General features: G+C 38.1%; 2 protein-coding genes across 2 annotated transcripts in view; both read right to left on the bottom strand.

Annotated features, from left to right (window-relative positions):
* The window catches only part of FSIP1 (fibrous sheath interacting protein 1), an 87,174-nt gene extending 87,014 nt beyond the window's left edge, over nt 1–160 (bottom strand). The window contains exon 1 of the mRNA XM_010007737.1: nt 149–160. Coding sequence (XP_010006039.1) covers nt 149–160 — 12 coding nt within the window. The remainder of the gene's footprint in view (nt 1–148) is intronic.
* A 6,363-nt stretch (nt 161–6,523) lies between these two features.
* GPR176 (G protein-coupled receptor 176) overlaps nt 6,524–16,419 on the bottom strand; it is a 32,499-nt gene continuing 22,603 nt past the window's right edge. Inside the window, exons 2-3 of the mRNA XM_010007736.1 lie at nt 9,350–9,602; nt 6,524–7,631 (exon numbers count right to left, since the gene is read on the bottom strand). Of these exons, the coding sequence (XP_010006038.1) occupies nt 6,524–7,631; nt 9,350–9,602 (1,361 nt within the window). The remainder of the gene's footprint in view (nt 7,632–9,349; nt 9,603–16,419) is intronic.

Genomic DNA, 16,419 nt, shown 5'->3' with positions numbered 1-16,419 from the left:
CGTCGGGGGCCTTTTAAATAATATGTCTACTCTGTGAAATAACAGTGTTTCTTCTGGTAACCTTTCTAGTTTCCTGCATAAACTGTGTAAACAAGGAGACTTGAATCTTTTAAACAAACTCGTTAATACTGTGGTCACTGTTGTTTACCTGAATATTCATTGTTAATAATGAATTTTCATTAATAAGGGCAGCGTAATTACCTTCCTAATCCTATCTCTTCTTATTTCTTTTCTACATTTAAATAGGATGTGACAGTTTTTTTCTATGTTCTGATTAACAGGGAGGGAGCAGCCACAACTTCCCTGGGCACCCTCTTCCAGTGTCTCCCTACCCTCATAGTGAAGAATTTCTTTGTAGTATCTAATCTCAATGCAAGTGCCTCATCCCTGGAAGTGTTCAAGGCCAGGCTGGATGTGCCTCTGAGCAACACGGTCTAGTGTCTCTGCCCTTGGCAGGGGCTTGGAACTAGGTAATCTTTAAGGTACCATCCAACCCAAACCATTCTCACAGCTCACAGACTCTGACTTGCTAACAGCTTCCCATATTACAAACTGCCTGCAACCTCAGAAGAGCATATAAGAGTGTCCAGATCTGTGCTTCATAACAAACTGACATAAATCTCCCCTGGAAATGGTGCTCCTTACTGCTGCTTGTCCACATGGGATCAGTGAAGGTTTTCAATGACACACCTGAGAGTCAATAATAAAATAAATGGCTTGGCAGGGCTATCTCACAGTTATCTTAAGATCTATGAGTATGTGTCCTAGAAGACCCAGAGAGGAAAATAAGAGGTTCATAGCGTTCACCTCAAATCCTGAAAATCTGCCCATTTGGGTCTTCATTAAGAGGGATGAACTTTATATAGACATCATTACCTATTATAGAATCTAAAGTATTTTTACAGGTGGCAGGTGTATGTATAATGAAGTTTGTGCTAAAAAAGCAGAACAAAAGGTATTTTTTTTTTATTTTTGCCTTTCTGGCAATAGGTCATTTTTGTTCCATGATAAACTTACTTAGCTGAAGTAGAATGAAGACAAAGGGGAAAAAAAAAAGAAAAAGCACTGAACTGGAGAAAACTCGTGTCTAGGAAGGGCACAGCAAGAAAAACACTCCAAGGTGTGGGTTTCATTCTAAAAGATAAGTTACATGATGAAGAGGCATTTAGACAAGCTGTCTTGACACTGCCAACACAGCCACCATAGTAACAATTAATTTATTCTTTTCTCCCAAATCGAATTAAGAAGAAACAAGTGAGGGGGAAAAACACAGGAAACTTGTTCTCATTACTACTGCTTTTATTTATACTGAACAGTGTTTTAATACACAAATAGGTAGCCAAAAAACTTTCATGTTCTCATATAGGTTGGAAGGCAAATTATAAAGGATTTGACTAATGCCTATTAGTTATCAATATTAGTTTGTGTAGTCACTTGATGTAGCTTTTCTTCACAACATGCATAAGTTTAAAGGTAGACTGTAACAGTTCCAGCACACTCAAGACAAGCACATTTAATTTTCCTGACATTTTTTCCCTTAAGTGTTAGGGGAATAAACAGACCCTTTTCTTGCAGAGGACAAATATATAAAGTATTAATAACTGTTGTTTGGTGTGTAGCAGGAATTTTGGGCCACATTCCAGCTTTTGCAGAAACCCTTGGTGAGGATGAGTAGAGTTCTGCAGTGTGCTGCAACAGCAATAGTGATACAGCACAGTAGTAACCTGGCAGCTGAGGAGGAAAAGCTGAACTAGAACACTAAGTCTAGAGTCAAACTTCCATTGTGTTTAATAAAGCCAGGTTTTCATTCTTTGACTTGCACTGGGGAAGGTCCTGCCTTGACAAGACTGTCTTCCATGCTGCCACACCTTCTGCTGGCAAACAGCAGAGCTGAGGAAGCCAGAGCTTAAACCAGATTGTGTTGTGCTGGAATGTCTTAGTGCTGTGGTGTGCAGTGTGTTGGGAGATTGCTACTGGATAGGTGCAAGGGGGACAAAAGAATGAGATCCTCTAATTGTCTAAGGATCTTCATGGCTTAGGATATGATCCAGGCAAAGAGCAGAGGGTTTAGTTTTACAGAAAAGGGAGGTAAAGACGATAGACTACTGCTCAGGTAAGTACTGTGCACAAAGGGGTTTTTGGAGTAAATCAGCATCTCAGTGCCTTATGTTTAGCCACAGGAAACCTGAGAATGCAAAAGAAAGCTGTGTAGAGAAATTCTGATTTGCATTAACAAATGTGTATTTAGGAATTGGATCTGACTTGGTAGTTCTTAGGCTTTCTTTAAAAAACAGTCCACTTCCTCCTCACAGAGAAGAAACTGCTCCTGTGCACATGAGAAGGGCTTTCACTGAGATGAAGAATGCTTCTGCATCCCAGTCTTGTATTGTTGTCCCTGAGTGAAGCAATCAGAAAAATCAGCCTCTGCACACTCTTGACCACCTCTGGCTGGCTTAGAAGCTTATAACCAGATCTGGAACAAAGATGACTTTAGATAGGTTCCTGCTGTGCCCACTCTGTGTCTTCCAGAGGAGGGGAGCAATCAACTTGCTTAGGAGTGCAAGGACTTGCATCTGGAGTTTTGCAATTTTCTACAAGATGTGTTTTGTTGTGTTGTGTTTTGTTTCCCTAAAATGTCCTTGAATTACAGATTACTGAAGATTGCAATGATTGACCTTGTGGTCCTGGTTTGATAGTTAAGACATCAATTGTTTAGAAATCCTGCTAATATCCTTACTTTGGCACAGAGAAAGCCACAAATAAGAAGCAGTCTTTTTAAGAGGTAATAATATTTTAAGTTTGACAGCAATGACTTCATACCTTTTGGGGAGGGTAAGTCCTTCATAGCCAAAAAAAACCCAAACAAACAACAAACGAACAACAAACCAAACAATTTTTTTATTATATCCTACTGACTTCGACATAGGTTAAAGCACAATTACACAGTAACCTACATCAAACAAGATTAGAAGGCAGGGGATTTTGCTTTTTTTATGTTTACATTCTTTATCTAATTATGCAGTGCAGGGTTAGGTGATGTGAATGATAGGAACTACCTGAGCTTTGCTGGACATGTAATCACCTGCAGAGCTGGTTACCTTGATGGCAGCTTATGAGACAGCTCCTGTTCAGCTGAAACCAGCTGCTAAGTCCCAGTCCTACTAGCCAGAAAACACATCCTGACTTTCCTCTCCATTTTTCAAGATATAGTACACTGACACAGGAAAATTTTCCCAGGAAAAATTTGAAAACAGTGATTTTTAACTTTTCTTCCTCCAAGTTTATTCCCCAGTAGTAAGATTTAGCCTTTAAATCTATTTGCACAGGCCAAATAACCTCAGGCTTTCACTTCTTCAATTCCCACAGCTTTGCTTTGTACTTCACTTTCTGTATTTCACTTTCTTTCATCAATAATCTGGAGAGAAAAAATTATCTAGCCAAAACCTGTGGTGGTTAAAAACAACTATAATAACAAAAAAAAAAAAAAACACAAGAAAAACCAAACCACCAAAAAAACCAAACAAAACCCATAAATTTTGCTTATCTTTACTGTGAAGGTACAGAAGAAAACAAGTCTTGATTTTTCTTTTTTTTTCATATTGGATGCTGGAGAACATTTTTCCCAGTAGAAATCACTTGAACAACAAGCCATCAGACAGCAGAAATTACTCAGTTACCACTGTCTTAGATGCATCTAAGTTAAAAATCATACTCTCAAGTCAAATATTCCAACTTGTATAAGAGTCTCCTGAATTACTGTTTTCTGATGACAATTCTAGCACAGAAGCTGGATCAGGAATTTTACACAGATTTTTCTTATATGCAAAGATATGCTTTTGCTTAAGCATTTGCTTGGATAAACTGTTGAAAGAGGGACTAAAATATAACATTCCCAAATAATTCTTCAGGTATGGAAAACCACCTCAGTTAATTAACTGCTAAAAAGTTTCAATGTCTTAAGATACAATCTGCTAAAAATATACAAGCAAGTTTTTACATGTCTGCTTTGAAAGAAAAAGATACATTTGTCTCAACAGTCAATAAACCCTCACAAACCTCTTAGCTTCCAGATATGATAAAACTAAATGTATGCAATTTGGCTCTTTGAATTTATCATTGGCATTTCATTCAACATGAGATTTGAAAGGGACAAAGCTAAGACTAAATTTGCTTTCCTCAAAGGAGTTCAGGTCTGAGTAACCATTTATGTGCACTCACTAATCACAGAGACTTTAACCAGTATCTGTATGTAAGTGGCCATAAATATTAAATGTAAACAAAATTCATAAGGAAACTGTAACTATTACTTTGCTTTTAAGGTGTTTCAGATTTTTTTACTGGCATCTGTTCTTTCACTAACTTTGGAAAAACAAATATGTCATTAATTTACTTATCAGCACATGAAAAAAAGTCTGCTGTGGTATTTCTCTACCTCTGCCAGGGAAGGAACACCTCTTCCCAGAATATTTCTTCTGTCTGGTTTCAGGCAAGCTATGTCTGCCTTCTCATGTCTGTATCTAAGAAGCAGGGCAGGTGGGGTACGCACCACCCATCCGGACCCCTCGAATACTGCTCCTCACTCCCAAGCTGAGAAATTCTTGAACTATCAAGAAGTGAACTGAAACAAAATAGGAAATGGAGAAAAACATAATTTACACAGTACTTTATAAACTTTAAGATACATTTTTATTAAAACATTTGCTTGTAATGCCTTGTAGAAATCAACCACCTTGGAGCCATCAGAAGCTGATGATTTTCTTTCATGTGGCGAAGGAAGAACACCTCCAAATTCAGCTTCAGCAGAATTTTTTCTCACTTTTAACACTAACTGGTTTGATTTAGTAAGTTACTGTTAACTTGGCAAGATTCTTCACCTTGTCCTTGTCAAACTATGCTTTCATAAACAGGCAGTAACTACAGATAAAGGTTCAGCATGCACTGAAGGGCTAAAGTACAGGAGAACCACACAGAGTACACAGATGTTACTAGACTATGCTTTTAAGAAACTACCCACAGAGACAACAGTGAATGCCAATACAGAAGGAGGAAAGGCTACTTGCACCTGAACAAGGATTAAAATGCCAAGGTTACAATAATTTCAGGTCATCTAACAGACTGATACAGTTTAAAATTCACACTCAGTATAAACAAGACAAGATGCCTGTGATGATGCATGGGTGCAATCTGCAGTACAATGCCTGAACTGTTACAGAAAGGCTGGTGTGGTTATACCAGGGATGGCATGACTCTGATCCACTCAGGAATTGGGCACCAGATTCCTGTATGAACATGAGATTCCTGTATGAATCAGATTCCTGTATTAACTCATGTTCATCCACTGGGTAGTTTACTCTGTGAGACAAGCCAAGTAGGATGGTTGGCATCTCTATCTGTGAAGGTAGAAGGAAAACCTCCATACCTCTGACAATAGCAGAGGTATTAACAGCATTAACAAACCTTGCCTTTTGGGGTCTGTTATCAGCTTCCTCTGCAGTTCACTACAAGGCAACCAGCATTTCTGACCCTTTTCTTTCATTTGCTAGCTTTCCCATAAAAGAATAGCACCAGCAGAGGAGTCTATTTTAAGGTTGACCCCTTGCTTACCTACAAAATACATATATTACACTGTTGGGACCTTTGTATATGTTCTTTATCATGGGATCAAAGTGTCCTATTTATGACCTTGGCACATACATGCTTGTTTACTGGAGTAAGGATTTGCCCTGCAAGGTCTTCAATCCCATTTTTACTTAAAACTAAATGAATATATATTAAAAAAAAAAAAAAAAGTCATTCTCAGGTTTGACACACATGACAGTTTGGGTATCCTTGGCTTTGCTTAAGTTTTTAAGCCAAAAAATAGCAGTTCAGGTTTTAAAAAAGTTTAGATGTTTGGCAGATGCTTGGTAACCAATTTGTGCAAAAACTCCAGCAAGGTTTATTTTTAACACTGATTCAAGAAATGGGCTTAACATAAAATAAATGTATTTAATAGTCCATCTTACTTAATTAACAAAATGTGCAGAATCTTACTGTGTCCACTTACATAAGGTTAGATCTCATCTTCTCCCTACAGCCTTTCCTATTACATTACTTTGACACCCAGTTCATTTCAATACAACATGGGGCTTCCCAGCAAACTGACTCTTGTATTAGCATACTTCAGCTGCACAAAGTGTTCCCAATTTTCAATACAACATGGGGTTTCCCAGCAAACTGACTGCTGTATTGGCATACTTCAGCTGCATGAAGTGTTCCCAAAGCCACATGGACTTTTTGAATCAGGCAGGTGTCATTGTAGGGATTGCACAGATAAAGCTAAGAATCACCATATTTTTATATATTATTTTCATGAAAACATATTAATAAGAAACACTTCTATCTACATTTCCCTTTTGTTTGTTTAAATTATATTTGGCACCAAAAAATCAGTCTGTAATGTATTTCAGCATAACAAAGATCCATGGGATCACACATTTAATAGAAGGTGAACTTCCTTTGTCAATTAAAGCTCCTGCTATGACTAAGAATCCACCTTGGGAAAGATACTGACTTTATTGTTTCTGCTGATTTTTCTTTCTGCTTTACACTTAGACTGTTTTGTTTGGATTAACTCCTCAGGGGTATTCCCCAAAGGAGGCAGGAGCCGCTTCTTGCTGCTTCGGCTTTCTGAGAGCCACTGTGGAGGCAGCTCAAAGGGTCCAAAACCAAACTGCATGGAATACTTATCGTTGACTGTATCAGCTTCTGTGGGCACAGCTGATGCCATCTGAGCTGCAGAATCTGCAATTGTCTGTGGTATGAATTTGTGAGCCAAAGTCTCTCCCACCTCTAAACTGGTGGTAGGAATTTCTTTCTGCTGAAAGTCACCAGAGCTAATGGATTTAGTCTCATTCTCCTCATCTTCTGTTGGCTTGAAGATTTGTTGTTGCCCGATATGAAACATCTCCAGAAGCTGGCTCCCCGAACGGACATTGGGCTCCAGATTAGCATCTGCAACACCACTCGAGCTGACCATGTTTCTCCTGCTATACCTTTGGTGCAGCTGTACTATTGTCCCCACTAAGCACTTCCGTACAGATTTGTTAACAGTTAAAAATAACAAAGGATTGGCCAGCAAAGAGACCTTGGGCAACCAAATGGCAGTGAGGAACAAGAAGACTGAAATATCTGATACATTGAGTATGGTGCGGTAAATCACCAAAGTCACATAGGGGACGCTGCAGAAAATAAATACCATGACCATGGAAAGCAGCATGGCATGAAGCTCAGCTTCTCGCTGGGAGGCATAAGGGATCGAAATTGTATTCTGAGGGGTCCTTAAGGCAGCTATGATGACTTTTTTCTTTTGACTGGCACTCAGTGCCCTACGAATAAGAATCATAAAGAGAAATACCACAGCCACTGGTACAATCACAGTGGTGATGTTATAGATGATGACATATATCAGGTGGCCAAGGGAGTAACTCCAAGATTCAGAGCAGGTGGACATGGCATAAATATCCGACACATTAGTCACAGCAAATACTGGAATGCTGGCCACTATTGCATGGGCCCAGATATATATAACCAGGTCTCGGGACTTTGCATCAGATATTTTTCTTTCCAGAGGGTATAAAACAGAGTAGTACCTGTTAAAAAAAAAATAAAATATATTTTTTTAAAAAAGTTAAAATTATAACTGGTATGATGCAAAGGGCAAAGTCTATAATGAGCATAATGCATATGAGAAGCCTCTCAGAAGCTATTTCAGCATAATGTCACAAATCCCTAAATGGGTTACCAGTTGACTACCTGCTTCTGAGAGGAAAAAAAATCCCAAGGGTCTAACTATACAGATCTATGTGTAGAAAAAACTTGAATATTTAAACTTCAGAATAAATTAATCGGTGATGAATGATTCTTTCAATAATTGGGACTATATCATTTGGCTGATGTGTATGAACATTAATTTGAAGATTTAATCTCTTGTAAACTGGACTACATATCACACATAGCACAAAACTTCAGAAAACATAATGGAGGCAGAGGTATGTCACATTGCAAAGTGTCCTGGTTTGAGCCAAGACAAAACCAACTTTCTTTTTTGTAATTTTACTTTTTGGTTAAGTCTCTTCTAAGTAACTGCACTCAGCATTAATTTGAGAAGCTGCTTTGTGATATATTTCTTTTCCCTGGACATTTGGAAAAAGCTATTGGTCACAAATTACTTGTACTCATGTACTGGAAGTACAATGAGGTTTTGTTTCGCACAAGCTCTGGTTAGCAAGGCCCTGAGCAAAAGAGTAGTCAAACACTGAACATTCTGTGTACATTAAGAAAAGTGCATCTCTGACACACACTTCAAATTTCAGTCACTGATTCATTGTTTGCTTACTGCTGTGGACTTTTAAAGACTTTTCAGGAGGGATCTGTTCTTTTACATGTCATTATATGTGGTAGCAATTTGTGCTTTTTGTTGGGAAGATCAGAAGTTTTACTGGTGAAGGGCAAATGATACACTGGCCCAGCGGCAACACTGGTGTGCATTACAGGTAGTGATACTGCATTTATGAAGACATTAAGTAAGAGACATATGACTTTATTAAGTATACAGTTTGTTCTTGTGTATTCTGTGGTGAGACGAGATAACAGATCAACAACAATTTTATCTAACATGGATAAATCCACTGTTTTAGTAAACTGTATTAAACCAGTATCCACCTTTCCTTAAAAAATCTAACCTACTGCCTATGCATTTAGGTGGTATCAGTAATAATAACTAACAAAATTAATGGAAAAAAACCCTAAACCTTAGACAGTCTGGGAGGCCACTTTTGTTGTAGACTGATTTTCTACATACAAAACTTCTCTGAATTAATTTTAGTTGTATTAATAAAGTTTGAAATTTCAAGCTGATGGACAATCTACCTCAGGCATTGGTAAATTCTTCTAATGGCCAATGGCTTTCAACTTCCACAGTTAAAAAACGGGGCACCTTGTCTGTAGCCTGATGCTGTCTGTCTTTAAGTTCCACTACTGAACAAGGATTATTAGCATGAAGAAAGAAAAGATAAAAACATCTCTGAAGACAATTCTATAGACTCAAAGTCCTTTTATCAATGCCCAGAGATATCAGAGTGAACTGAAAAATAACAGTTTTCAGTGTTACAGAGAAGAATATTTATACCAGTACCTTCTGGAAAGAAGCTGTATGCTGTGAGCAAAGCACTGGAACAAGAGCAGTTAATGTAATGGCATAAAGCAACACTAAATAGCATATACAAGACTAACACAAAAAGAAGAAAAGGGTTTCAAAGGGAGAAAAAAGAAAAATAAATCAAGGATCTTGGCAAATTTGATCTCTTACCTGTCAAGTGCTATGGCTGGAAAACTAAGGATAGTCACTGAGCAGAAGACTTTGTGCAGAAACTTAGCAATTCTGCAGAAGAGCATCGTATAGACCCACCAGCAGCAGTGTGGACTGGCACTAAGAGCAATGTCAAAAGGCACACAGACTAGGCTGGCACAGATCCCCGAGCAGGCCAAATTCTTAATGAACCGATTTGTTACAGATTTAAGTACCGATGTTCTGCAAGTTGACCACAGCACCATGATGTTACCTGTGAGTAGAAACAGGAAGGATAAACAAAGCAAAAAACCCAACCCAAACGAGCAAAACGACCCCCAAAACCCAACAGCAATAATTTGAATATCTGAATGCTTAGAGTTTGCCAGAAGTCACAGATTTGAACAAAAAGTATGTGTAACAGCTCAAAGCTTTATAAATCAGATAACAGAACCACAGAATCATAGATTGGTTTGTGTTGGAAGGGACCTTAAAGATCATCGAGTCCAAGCGGAAACAATTACACCCCAGCTATCTCCTAGCAGCATGTAGTAACAAATAAATGAGGGAATTTCAGAGGCAAATACCTAAGTAGGTTACCCAAACAATGTTTTTAGCTGCTTGTATTGACTCCTGCATTGAATGAGCCATTCTGAGTATTAAAATACAGAAATTTGCTATAGTGCTCATATTTTAATAACTAGTGGGGTTTTGGGTTTTTTTTTTTTAAAGATAAAAATATACTGCAGGTAAATATCAACATAAACATATGGTTTTAATCTGTTTGTGTGTAAGTGGATCAAAGCAGCTTGCTTTTCTTTCCACTGGCCACTTTAATGGCACGGACAGGCCTGTGTGAAGCCACAACCAGAACTGTGTCTTTGTTTTTTTTCAGGATATTCAATACATAAACAATAACAGGCAATTAATAAAATAGGACAGGCAAGAAAAATAAAAATACTTGATGCAGGTAACTTCACAAAAGTACACACAGAATGCAACCTACTGTTCTGGATATTCAAGCCCTACACATTTTTTTCAAATACAGTGAATGGATGGCAGTGGAGCAGAGGTACAGACAGAAACCAGCATGAGCTCAGACACTGTTTCTTATTCTATCCAGATCCAGGAAGAAAGATCGTATCATAGAAACAAAATTTCCATCACAAACTTCCCTAAGTCCCAAAGTAACCTCACAAAAGTAAATGAAGCAATCTGTTCTTCCTGCATGCAGCCCTGGGCCCCTTTTAATGCATATCAGGATGGCAGACAACTCTCACTTAAAATACAGGAATGTATCTCTCCTTTAAAAATATGCCTTTAGCAAGATGTTTGCCCTACCTGCATAAAAAAAAAAACAAAACAAAAACAAACCTAACACAATACAAGTTAAAAGACAATACTATAGGGGAAGGAAATGCAAACACCCACTATATGACCACAGAAATGCTTATTTTCCCCAAGTGCATTTTATGCTAACAGAAGGACTCTCAAAGACAGGTCAGCCCAGGATGGCTGGTGAAGGAAATCAAGCATCTGTACTTCACCGCTTTGCTGCAAGCTGCCTGGAGTGCATTCAGCTCCACCAACCCGACATACATGGAACTACACCACATGTTGTCTCAGCAACACCTCCTTATTGTTTTGCCTTGGTTTGCTCAGACTGAGCAGTCTCTTTCCTCAGCGTCTACATGGGCAGAGGGGAGTGATGTTAAAGGTGGGAAAGGGAGGTGAGAGGCACACAGCCCATTCTGGTTTCTCTGCTCCCCTGTCTTCTTGGCTCTAGCTTTATCCTCCCAGAGCAGGTCAGAAAAGGGGCAAACTCTTACGCTGATCAAACACTGGCAGATGCACCCAGGCAGATGGAGATGTACTAGGGCAGAGCTAAGGAGGCAGAATGATCTCTGCTAGCACAGCTGAGCAGTGCACACTCATTCTACATCACATAACCTGGTGCTGGCTTTTCACTCATGCCTTCACAGACACTGTTTTGGCTCAGGCTCCAGCATTTACACTTGAACATATTAGTGTCATCTTCAGACAGAGCACTTGAAGACTTACTGACAGCAAGTAGGAAACAGAAACTTCCAAAGTGTGTTAAAACTGGAAGGCAGCAGATAAATGTGCAAGGTGACCAGAGCAAGTTAGAAGCACGCATTTTTAAAGACACATGCAGATCATGTATTTCTAAGCAAGTTGTCCAATTGAAACTGAAAGGCGCCCAATGTTTCAGCTAAATATTCATCACATATACATCATAAAAATAGCACCAAAACTTGCAGTTTTCTTGGTAGTTTCACAAGAACTCTGTAAACTTAAAAGGCATCAGAGTTATCAGAAAACATTCACTCTTTTATGAAATGATCTGACAAAGAAATGAAAGCAAACATAATTTATAAAACTACCCCTAGTAATTCTTCACAGTGGTTTTCATGGATAAAAATCTCTAGTGGAGCACATATCTCTTGATGATACTGTCCCCTAGCTAATAAATACTAATGTAGTTTATGAAATACCTTTCCATAAGACCCTAAGCAATAGACAGTCATTAAACCATCTTACCAGACCACAAATCCAAGAAAAAAATAAAATGCAATAGCTCAGTGCATGAGACTGATTAAACTATGTTAACATTTTCAAACTGAAGAAATACTGCAAACATTCTTTGTTATCCAGTTCACTGTGCATCAGGCATTTGTGATTCTTCTTCATTTTATTCCTCCTGGAGACATACTGTGCAGTTCCCCCACATCAAGGAAAGCATACCTACCAGCATAAAAACACTGCTTAACAAGACAATGCCATTCACTCCACTGCAGCTGGACAGCATGCAAAGTACAGCTTATCTTCCTGCCTTCAAGAAAAGTTAAGTTGTTCTTACTGCAGACTGTACCAACAACCACATTGTTGATACTATATATTGCTGACACTTAACATAAGTTCTTTTGAGATGAAGTGTAATTGATTTGTAAGGCAGTCAGATTTGTTAAGGTTTTTGTAGGGTACCTACAAATATGCACAATGAGAGGAAACAACATATTAAACTGCTGACTGAGATATGAAAAAGCAGTTGTAGTCCATTCCCCTGCCTGCCCCCCACCTCCCTTGTTTCTGTTGACACTACCACTCTTTGACTTGATTCTTCCTCGAACACAAAAAAAAATACCAGTTAAAAAAAATCCCAAACTTCAATTTGCCAAATAGAGTTTTCCTGTGGCTGTACCCATCAAACGCCAGCAGGATCATATTCTTGTCCACATGGTCCATGTGTATAAAAAGTGGCAAGTAGCAAGAAATACCAGAGAGTCAAGTTTAGCTTCTTGATAAAACAGTGCACCATTTCAATAGAAGCATGCAAAATTAACTTTAAAACCTACGTCACACAAGTCTGAAGCACTTGTATGTCATTTGGAATCCAGTTTTATATATATTGTGTCATGTGTCTTATGCAAATTCCTTTTTGGTAGCTGACAAAATATTGAGTTCCATGTTTAATATCTTATGTGTTTTAAAGAATGGAATCATCATCTGGTTTTGGCAGGTGCTTTGGGCTTGACAATATATTCCACAGGCAGCATTCAACCAGTTGTATTTAAAGCTTCCTAAGTTGCTAGAAGATACTCAGTCAATCAAACCACTTGCTTTCAAAAATACCTCTAAGTCTACAGCTTTTAAAGAAGTACTTCTTATATAGTAACTGTATATTATGACAATGCCCTGGAGTAGGGGAGAAGCTGAGAGGTTTTTATTTTTGGTTGGCTGCTTAATTCAAGTCTTCCATCTAGTTTGAATTGCATTGATTTTATAACCTTGCTTCCAAACCAAGTTTCACCTCCATTAGAATGAAAATAAATGAAGAATGATAAAAAAAAAACACCAGAGGGTTTTTGTTAATATCACAAGGAAATTAAACCAGTCCTGGTGCTGACTGACCTTAAGTGGAAGTAGAAAGAATCAAGGATAAAAAGAAATAATAAATATTGATTCTAAGATGAGGAAGAACTCTTTAGACAGACAAAATAAAGTCATAGCCTGAAAGGGGGGAAAAAGATAAGCAGATAGAAGTGTCCACTTGGGACACTGGAAAGCTAGTGAGCAACTACACCTAACTCATATACTAGTAAGCTGCTCTGATGAGCTAGATCAGTTTCAGTACAGACTGGCAGATCTTTCTGCCAACATCTTCAAATTCATTCTTCCCCTCCATGCATCTCAAAGCCACCCACTCAGAAAAAAATTACTCCAGGAACTTTGCACCCCATTAAATATTAAGAAGCTTCAGAACAAATATGCATGCATTTCCCATGTCATTGCTCCTCATCTTTTCCAGCAACTCCTTCACATGGCAGAGAATAACAATATTCCAGGCAACAAAGTAATTCAATAAGCATTATAGCAATTGTGCTCTGAATCTTCTCACAACGTGTAGAGGTACTTTTCTGTTCTGCAAATATTAGTCATTCACTGTTGGACTCATGAAACACAGTAGTCTAACACCAGTATTCTCCTTGGGTTACAACTGTACTAGTCTGTTGCACACACTTACAATGGGCAAAGCTGTCATTTTATACCATGGGTTAGTTTCTGATGTGCTTCTGCTGGATAACTAGTTCAGGGTTACATAATCTTGGATTCAAACTTCATAAAAAGATTGTAAGGTCAGCTGGGAGGCATCCAGAGAAAGCTGGAGTGAACAAGCACCTGGAAAACACAGCATCTTGCTTCCTGTAAGTCAATACTGCCTCAAACATGAGTGTCACTTACAAAAGATCACGTGACAAAGCATATCCCATACTGGTTGCACAAAATTCCACCACTCCAAGAAAAAGATGAAGTGGTTTTAATTTCAGAAGGAAAAGTGTATCTTTGATCTTCTCAGAGAATAAGCTATGCCTACATAAAAGCCTTTCTACGCCAGATATTTGTTAGTTGACAACCTTGTCAATGCACAGACTAAATAAGCAGGAGGTAAGTATCCAGCTTGTCTGTGCCTTTGAAAATTTCTCCAAGTAAAAGAGGGAAGTAAGAAATAGGAAAGGCAACCACTGCATGAGAAGCAGCTCTTTTCACATTAGATACAAACACATGTATAAAGCCTGCCAAACAAGGTCAGAGTTTGCTTTATCCTCCTCAACTATTGAAACTGCCAACATTTAATAAAATCTCCATATACTATATACTAATTCCACTTCATTCAGATTGAAAGGATGCTTGTTTCCAGTTATTCCCTACTTTTTTGTTTTTAATTTAGAAATATCACAGATAAGAAGCCACACAGTACATGAAGTTGCACAGAAGTATACTGAGAAAGTAAATACAAGGGTCCAACACAGCAAGCTACCCAGACATCCTTCAAACCTTTCTACTGTTTCAAGTTCATTGTACCTGTAAGGAATAACAGTAGAAGAGTGCATTAGTCTGATTCAAAGCTGCAAAAAATATCTTTGCTCCTCTTCAAAGTTGTACTCTCCATGGATTTCACTGCCAGACACAAAATATTGAGTTTCGAAAACTAGCTCTTAGCAATACTTCAAATAATGTGAAAGATTCTTAACAGTACCTTTAACAAGCAAAAGGATGATCCTCATGGAAACCAGAGACTATTATCTAAAACAAAATCATTTGCCATGCAGTCACAAAAAAAAATAAATAATAAAATTCTCTTATTTGACAACTGACTCACAGAACCAAATCCATTAGTTAGGTATGACATTAATGTCACATGTCTGTGATTCTGTGATAATTTGTCTATATTGGTTAGCTGATTTTCTCTGGGTTTTTTCTCTGGACTTTTTAGTGAGGAAAAAAGCTAAATACACACAATTTAAAATGAATTATACTTAACAGAGGAGCACAATTTATGAAGCCTGTGGTAATTACTAGTAGTTGGAAGATGGACTTATATTTGCCTTGGTAATTGAGGCTATCTTGCACTCTTGATTTAAAAAAAAAAATAATTCCTACCCATTAACATCCTCTGTTGCAGCTGAAATTACAGAGTTTGTAGCTGAAAGACACCATAGTAACAGCTATTCCATATAGCAGAAATAATTTTCTGGCCTATCCCACAGTCCTATGATTCTTTCTTTTTTTTCTATATTCAGCTAAGAAAGACCTGATGTGATTTCTGCCTAAGTGTGACTGTGCTTCCCTTTCCCCAAAGTGCCAGGTTACCAGAAAAAAAAAAAAATATTTGTTATATAGTTTTGCCATGTTAAAAGGTCGCCAGCTGGGCATATTTGCTCTTGATTCTTTAAACACAAATGTCTTCAGACAAAAATAATATGCTTAATTCATCCTGCACAGTTGGATTAATTTACATTGTATTTAGGTACAAGCTTTTTTAATCTCCTTCCTCAGCTGAGGACGCAGGCCACGGACGGAAGAGAAGGGAAGAAGAAGCAGGAAGAAAGTTGTCTTCTGTGATCTCTGACCTTCCTCTGAGCTTACCTAGATACATGGAATGGAATATCTCTGGACAATTTTGCTGTCTGTCCAACTCAGCCTCCTACGGGGGGGGTCACAGATCTCCCAGTAGTGTCTGAGCTGGCAGAGTGAAGGTGCGACCTTGAAGACCCAGCAGTTACAAAAACATTCCACTCTTATCAGCCTTAGTTAGAACACACTGTGACTAATTAAAAGAAAGCTTACTGAAGGAAAAAAAAAAATCAGTAAAAGGAAAATTGGCTTCATCCTGGCTGAAACCAGGACAAGTAACAAATACTCCATCAGATAGAGACAGTCCAAACCAGTTCTGCATCTTTTCCTGGTCTTAATCAATTTGAGCTGTTGAATATGAATAGCTATATTCTTCCTTACTGAAGCCTTTCTGTTGTCTTTCAGAAGAAACCTTTAAGAAGCTATCAGACAATTTAACTTTTTTAAATCACACTAATTAATATGTATATGAGTTGTTTTTCCCATGTCAACTCAATTTGAGTAGGGCATTTCATTAAGAAACACATTAAGAACAAGGCATTACAGAAATTACCTTTTGCTAAGAGACACTGCAATAAGGTGTTCAAGCATTAAAGTGCCAACACAAACATAAGTAACACTTAATGAGGAGGTGCTCAAGGACCAGCACAATT

The sequence above is a fragment of the Chaetura pelagica genome, unplaced genomic scaffold (genome assembly GCF_000747805.2).
Source record: "Chaetura pelagica isolate M959 unplaced genomic scaffold, ChaPel_1.0 scaffold70, whole genome shotgun sequence".
Lineage (NCBI taxonomy): Eukaryota > Metazoa > Chordata > Aves > Apodiformes > Apodidae > Chaetura > Chaetura pelagica.
This window is presented reverse-complemented; position numbering and strand designations above follow the sequence as displayed.